The following is a 7,330-nucleotide window of genomic DNA, read 5'->3' as shown; positions in this document are numbered from 1 at the left end:
TTAAAACTGTCCCCCATCAGGAAGAGGAGGTACTCTGCCTTGACTCCGCCGATGTGTTGAAGACCCTGAGGAGAGTCAACCCCTGTAAGGCCCCTGGCCCCGACAACATTCCTGGGCGTGTGTTCAGGGAATGTGCAAGTCATCTGGCTGGGGTCATCACAGACATTTTTAACACCTCGCTGGGCCAAGCCACAGTGCCGGCGTGCTTTAAGACTGCCTCCATCATTCCGGTGCCGAAGAAACCTCAAATCACCTCATTTAATGATTACCGGCCTGTTGCACTGACTCCGGTTATGATGAAGTGCTTCGAAAGGCTGCTTAAAGGTCACATCGTTTCCAGACTCCCCCTATTATTTGACCCGTTCCAGTTTGCCGACCGGCAAAACCGCTCCACTCAGGACGCCATCTCCTCCGTTCTTCACCTGAGCCTGGCTCACCTGGAGGAGAAGAACACCCATGTGCGGAGGCTGTTCCTGGACTTCAGCTCAGCGTTTAACACCATCATCCCACAGCATCTGGTAGGAAAATTGGAACACCTGGGCTTCAACACCCCCCTTCGCAACTGGCTGCTAGACTTCCTCACCAACAGACCTCAGTCAGTCCGGGTCGGACAGAACACCTCTGATGTCATCACCCTCAGCACAGGCTCCCTTCAGGGCTGCGTCCTGAGCCCCCTGCTGTGCACCCTGATGACACACGACTGCGTCCTCAGGTTCACCACCAATCACATCGTGAAGTCAGCAGACGACACAACGGTGGTGGGGCTCATCAGAGACAACAACGAACTGGACTACAGAGAGGAGGTGGAGCAGCTGGTGGGCTGGTGCAGAGAAAACAGCCTGATCCTGAATGAGGAGAAGATGAAGGAGATCATCGTCGACTTCAGGAAAAAACAGCCTCACCACGCTCCACTGATCATCAACAGCTCAGCTGTGGAGGTGGTCAGCACCACCAAATTCCTGGGGGTCCACATCACAGAAGACCTCACCTGGACTATGAACACTACGGCACTGGTCAAGAGGGCACAGAAGCGCTTGTACTTCCTGCGGAGGATGAGGAGAGCCCACCTGCCCCCACCCATCATGAGGACGTTCTACAGGAGCACCATAGAGAGCATTCTGACAAGCTGTCTCTCTGTGTGGTGTGGAGGCTGCACCGCCTCCGATTGGAAGAACGTGAGGAGAGTGGTGAGGACAGCAGAGAGGATCATAGGGGCTCCTCTTCCCTCCATTCAGGACATTTCATCTCAGCGCTGCATGTCCCGTGCCCGTAACATCATCAATGACCCATCACACCCCCACCATGGACTGTTCTCCCTGCTGCCCTCTGGGAAGAGGTTTGCAGCATCCGCTGCAGGTCCACCAGGTTCTGCAACAGCTTTTTCCCTGCTGTCATCAGACTGTTGAACACTAGAACTGTTGAGCTCTAAACTGAACTCTGCATCACACATTCACAGAACTGTACTTTATGACACTACGGACCTCTATCTTGCACTATCTCGCACTACCAACTTTACTGAACTTGTATAAACCCTTTAAATAGAAGTTTAATACATGGTTTAGCATTCCTCTGCACACTCTTGAATACTGTTTTGCCTACTTGCACTATTGCATAATTATCACTGCTGCACTTTATACTTATTTTTAATATATATACATATATATATATATATATATATAGTATATATGTATATATATATATTTTCATAGGATATGTTACTTCTATTCAACTGCAATATCACTACTTTGTTGTAAGACGTATGCAACGGAATTTCGTTTTGTATGCACCATGTGCAGACAAGATGACAATAAAGTTTGTCTAAGTCTAAGTCATGTCAGGTCAGCTGTCTGGAGAGAGAGAGAAGTCAGGACCTGCGGGCGGAGCACCACCGTGCCACCGCCGCCATGACGGAACTCAAAAGCAAACTCCATGAGGAGAAGCAGAAAGAGTTAGCCATTACCAGGGAGACATTACTGCGGCAGCATGAAATGGAGCTGATGAGAGTGATCAAAATCAAAGATGGAGAGATCCAGCGACTGAATGCCTTGGTCCTCAGCCTGAGGGACGGCTCCATGGACAAGGTGATCCGCTCTATCCGTGTCTGACTATCCGCACGCCACGTCGGGCTTCGATGCGGCCGCTACCGTATTGTGTAGCTTGTCCCCAGTAAGCGTCGCGGCGCTCCGTTGCGGTCTCAACGGCCCGGTGTGGCGCAATGTCTGCTCAGGTGAGGAGGGGGGGCGCTTTGCTGGCGGAGGTGGAGGAGACGCGGCGGTGTCGGGAGACCGAGCGGTGTCGCCTCCACCAGGAGCGCGGAAGAAGCCCTGGCAGCGGCCCAGCAGGCCTGGCAGTCCCGAGCGGCCGAGCTCCGATCGGCTCATCACCAGCATCGGGAGGAGCTGAGCCGAACCAAGAGAGACTGCGAGAGGGAGATCCGCCGACTGGTAGGACTGATCAGATGCGCGGTGCGTGACTATGTTCCCAATTTCGTTGTATACCTGCAGTGCAATGACACCTAAGGCATTCTATTCTATTCTATTTCACAAGAAGAAAATGTCCGGTTGCTCGCTTCGCTTTTGTCACAGCAAAGGTGTTCTAGTCGATTCAAGAAAAAAATTGGCCGGTTGCTCTCTTTGTTTTTGTCACAATTCTGGCAAATGAGTTTGCCCGCCTGCCTGAGCGCTCCCCGTTTGTACATCCAGACGGATGAGATCAAGCTGAAAGACAGAGCGGTTAGTGTTTTGGATGAAGCCCTGGGGCCGGCCACGTCCACCGCCTTCAGCTGCAGACTCAGGCTGCCGAGCAGCAGATCGCTGCCCTGAGGGATTCCCAAAGGGCGGGCCTAAACTACCCTGGAAGTGGGGTCAACGCCGCTACTAGCAATCCTCTTCATTGCGTAAGCCACCTCATCACACACTTGCAGTACGCATGACTTAGTTCGTTGCTGGAGGAAGGTAGCACAAAAACAGTTTTGAACTTTGAACGAGTGCTTGTGTGTGTGTGTTGCGGGGCGTTTTCAGTCTCAGGAGGATCGGGACACGCGACGGTTTCATCTGAAAATCGCTGAGCTCAGCGCAGTCATCAGGAAACTGGAGGATCGAAACGCCCTGCTTTCTGAAGAGCGCAATGAACTGGTAATTTATTGACGGCACGCTTGAAGGTTTGCGCTACGTTTGATGCGCGCCATCCAGCGAGGCACCCATTGCGCTTGCTTATTAGTTGAGCGGCGCGGCGAGTCGGTTGCCTGGTAGATGTCTTTTATTGGGAGCCAAAGCCACGATTCCGTTCAAACCGATGCAAAAGGAATGGATACGTTCTGGCCCGCGTGTTGTGCGTCTTTCACATCCCGCACTTCATGCTTGCAGCTAAAGCGACTGAGAGAAACAGAAAGCCAGTTTCTGCCACTCCTGTACAAAAACAAACGCCTGAGCAGGAAGAATGAAGAACTCTCGCTGGTGCTGTGTCGCCTTGAAAACAAAGTGCGCTTTGTCACCCAGGAGAACGAGGAGATGGCAAGCTTGGTAAGTCGACGCGGACAACGGCGGCGTGCCAACAGAGTCCACTGCATTTGTGTTCCACAGAGAAGGCCTAGTTCGCTCAATGACCTGGACCGCGGTTGCGGCCAGCAGGACGGTGAAATGGAGTTCCTTCAAGTTGTGGAGCAGCGGCACATCATCGACGACTTGTCCAAGGTCTTCAGGCAGGCGACTCGGTGCACGTACGGCAGCGCCGCGCTCGCTCGCTGTCGCCAGGAAACCTTTTCCGTCCAAAGCTTGGCCGGCGGCCGCCATCCAAAAAATTGGCCCCTTAAATTCCGACCTTTCAAGCAGGAGCATTGTGCGCACGCGTTTGAACACGCTTTAGACTTGTTTTGCCGTTTTCAGCAGCTCAAAGCTCCCGTTTTGTCAGCGCCTTTGCCACTCGCTGTGCGCTGAAAACGACGGACTTGCCCGGCTGCTCAGCCCGTCAACCATGAGCCGCGAGCGCGACGTCATTGTCCGTAGGCAGCTAGTGGCAAAATGCACCCTGTTAGAGTTGCGCTCGCTCCAACTTATTTTGCAAGAACCACACGGGAGACAAGTAAGTTCTTTTGGACACCTGCAGGTGGAGAGTCCATCCGTTGTACGAATGAAGTCTGACTCTCGGCTCCTGCACGAGCATTTTAATTAAGAGAAACAGGGTGGGTGTAAGAGTGGATTGAATAGAGGAAGCCCTTGACCTCTAGTCAAAACATAGCAAGGGGTGTTTTACGACTTTGTGTAGGAAGGGATAAGCGATAGGGATAAATAAGGGATAAATAATATTATTTATTACAGGTCGCAGTCAAAGTCAAAGCAACACAATGATACGATAAAGATAATCTGGAAAACCCTGACACACCCTGTAGTTGTCACTTTTGGAAAAGACGAGCGTCCCTCCAATCATCGCCGGTGACGTGTTTTTCAGGCTCTGGAGACAGGAGCTCATGTCAGAAATGTCATTGTGAGTCGCGTTTGTTTCTGCGCCGGAGCCGTTCGTTCCCTTTGCATCCAAAGAATCTCAAAGGCGGATTATTTGTGTCGACAGGAGAGAGATTTGCTGCTACGATACCGACGTCGAGAATCTCTGAGGAGGAACAAAGCGTGAGGTCCTGCAAGGTGAGTCTGTTTGTTTGCGGCTGCTTGGTGTTGCGCAAGATGAAATGGCCTTTTTATCGCTATCGTTCCTCTCGTCGATTCATCGTGAGGTGTCGCTTCAGTTTGTTCAGAGAGATGTTTGCTTCCGCGCCCGCAGGTCATCGAAACATTTTACGGCTACGACGAAGACGTGTTGGTGGACTCGGACGGATCGTCCTTGTCTTTTCACACCGACAGAACCCCCGACACGGAACCCGAAGAGGTAGCCCGCCATTTCTGCCAGCGTATTGGCACCAAACATTCCTCTTCAGCCTGGAATCGGACTCGTCTTTGCGTCGCGGGTGCTTTGTCGCCGGTCTGACTGATTCTGGTACTAGTGCTGTGTTGCATTGGTGTGTGCATGAAGAGGCGGAGCTTCGCTACCGCCAGCTGACGCAAGAATATCAAGCGCTGCAACGAGCCTACGCTCTGCTAGCCCAGACCAGCGAAAGGGGACTACGACGCCGAGAAGGAGATCAAGGTGGCGCCCCTTCCCGCAACCCCCGGCCGGGTCGCAGCCTCCCCGTTCTCACCCAGCCTCGGGTGTTCTCTGGTCTGAAAGGAGGAGGAGGAGCCTCCCTCCTCCTCCTTTCAGACCAGAGAAAAGCTGATGGTAGAAATGGGTCACTATCAAAGCAGAGTAGCAGATCTGGAGTCAGCGCTGAAGCAACAAGGACAGGTAAGCTCATCAATGAGCACACCTTTTTCTCAGACAAAATAGCTACATTCTTCAGTCACTCATCCGTCTGGCATTACTGGACCAACCCCCCCCCCCCCCCCCCCCCGAACGTGGCTGGGAAAATGCGGAGAAAAGCAAATGTCATTTTCCAGTCAACCAAAGAATTTGTGGATGAAAATGACACAACATTCCAAAGCTGTCCACGCGTTTGTCTCTTCTAGAATGTCAAGTGGGTGGAGGAGAAGCAGCTGCTGCGTCAGAGCAATCAGCAGTTGGCCAAAAAGGTGACGGAAAGAAAGGCGCTGGGCGGAGTCGCTTGGCGTCACACCTGTCGGGAAGCCCCGCAGATGAGGTCTGACTGTCTTTTCAGGTCAGGCGGATGGAGGCGGAAGAAGCGCGTCTGAAAGAGCACATCCAGGATATCCGAGACCAAAACGAACTGCTTGAGTTCCGCATCCTGGAGCTGGAGGTGGGAAGACTCGCACAAGCGTGTTGAGGCCAGAGATGTGACGGACGGACGGACGGACGGACGGATGCATGCCTCTGCCTTTCAGGAGAGGGAGTGGCGCTCCCCCGTCTTGAAGTTTCTGCAAGTCCGTTTCCCAGACGGCCTCAGCCCTTTGCAGATCTACTGCGAGGCCGAGGGCGTGAGCGTACGTAAGGCGTCCCTCGCAACCCTAACCTTAACCCGAGGTCCCAGAACACCTTACATTGCTCCTTGCGCCTTTCCCCCGGACATCGTCATCAGTGATCTGATGAAGAAGCTGGACATCCTGGGCTATAACGCCGTAAGTGTATGTCGAACTCCTTATGTTCGCACTCCACGAGACTCGGCGGCTCAAATGTGACTTTTGGAAGGCTTTGCGCTGAAAGAAGCTTGTTGACGCTGTGCCTTTGGGCTCTTGCAGAATCTCACCAACGAGGAGCAGGTGGTCGTGATTCACGCCAGGACCCTTCTCACCCTAGCCGAGAAGGTAACGCGCACGTCCACGCACGCTCTCGCATTCTGCTTATGTGACAGCAGCCTTTCCTCAGTGGTTAGAATACATCAAAGTGACCAAGTCAGCACTTCAACAGAAGATGTTGGACATTGAAAGTGAGAAGGTAGACAGACACGCGACATCAGCCAAGGGGAACTCCGGCAATGTGCCCCAACAATTCTGACCTTGAGCTGTGCTAGGATATGTTCTGCAAGCAGAAGGGCTACCTGGATGAAGAGTTGGACTTCAGGAAGTGTTCCATGGACCAGGCTCATAAGGTAAGCCGCCCTCAAATCTCCCGCCGGACCACTGATGGACGAGGATTGCGGCCCAGAGGATCCTGGAGCTGGAGGCCATGTTGTACGAGGCGCTACCGCAGCGGGACTGCCCCGCCACGGACGGCGAAAAAGCCAGCCACGCTGGCGTGAATGACGTGCTGACGGCGGATCAGAGAGAAGAGCTTAGGAGCGCCGTGGACCAATGGAAGCGAGCCCTGATGTGCGAGTTGAGGGAGCGCGACGCTTGCATCCTCCAAGAGAGAATGGATCTGCTGCACAGCGCGCAACAGGTAAGGGCCCAAAGCCAGCCCGGCACTTACTTGCACGCTTACTGGCTTTTGAATGCCACTTTCCATTTGTCCGTCCTAGAGGAACAAAGAGCTGAAAGAATTCATCGAAGCTCAGAAGAGACAAATCAAACAATTGGAGGAGAAGTTTCTGTTTCTCTTTCTATTCTTCTCCTTGGCCTTCATTCTGTGGCCCTAACACCAGCTGGTGAGTGAGCTCCAGCGGCACCGCACTCGACACCTCCGATACACTGCCAGCCGGTCTCAGACGTTGGCAGACGCTCCGATGCCAACGTATACCCCCCGCCACGGTGACAGAGGCACCGCGTCACACCGGCGCTCATCCAATCAGAAGGCAGGAAAAGCAAATTCACATGCAGGGCACTTTTGAACCAGAAGAGAGCGCCACAAAAAACGGTTGTTGCCCCAAACGCGCACTAAAAAGGGTCAG

At 53.2% G+C, this 7,330-nt stretch overlaps 1 protein-coding gene across 1 annotated transcript; it reads left to right on the top strand.

Moving 5' to 3' along the window:
- Positions 1 to 5,194: 5,194 nt before the first annotated feature.
- Positions 5,195 to 6,498, top strand: LOC148377282 (janus kinase and microtubule-interacting protein 3-like). Its single transcript, XM_088368277.1, has 6 exons — positions 5,195 to 5,334; positions 5,556 to 5,618; positions 5,705 to 5,803; positions 5,889 to 6,122; positions 6,243 to 6,308; positions 6,370 to 6,498. Exons 1-6 carry the CDS (start codon positions 5,266 to 5,268, stop codon positions 6,496 to 6,498), a joined length of 660 nt encoding a protein of 219 aa, XP_088224403.1. The 5' UTR covers positions 5,195 to 5,265.
- The last annotated feature ends 832 nt before the right edge of the window (positions 6,499 to 7,330 follow it).

This window comes from Syngnathus floridae, unplaced genomic scaffold, assembly GCF_059516105.1.
Source record: "Syngnathus floridae isolate MCC-2025c unplaced genomic scaffold, RoL_Sflo_1.0 HiC_scaffold_260, whole genome shotgun sequence".
NCBI lineage: Eukaryota > Metazoa > Chordata > Actinopteri > Syngnathiformes > Syngnathidae > Syngnathus > Syngnathus floridae.
The sequence above is the reverse complement of the archived record's forward strand: the minus strand, read 5'-3'. Positions and strand labels throughout refer to the sequence as shown.

Bases quoted from the DNA above. Each gene is read 5' to 3' on its own strand.
- LOC148377282 (XM_088368277.1), top strand. From the start codon at position 5,266: ATGGTAGAAATGGGTCACTATCAAAGCAGAGTAGCAGATCTGGAGTCA. The intron at 5,335-5,555 runs GTAAGCTCATCA...TGTCTCTTCTAG, and splicing joins CGCTGAAGCAACAAGGACAG to AATGTCAAGTGGGTGGAGGA. The intron at 6,123-6,242 runs GTAAGTGTATGT...GGGCTCTTGCAG, and splicing joins ACATCCTGGGCTATAACGCC to AATCTCACCAACGAGGAGCA.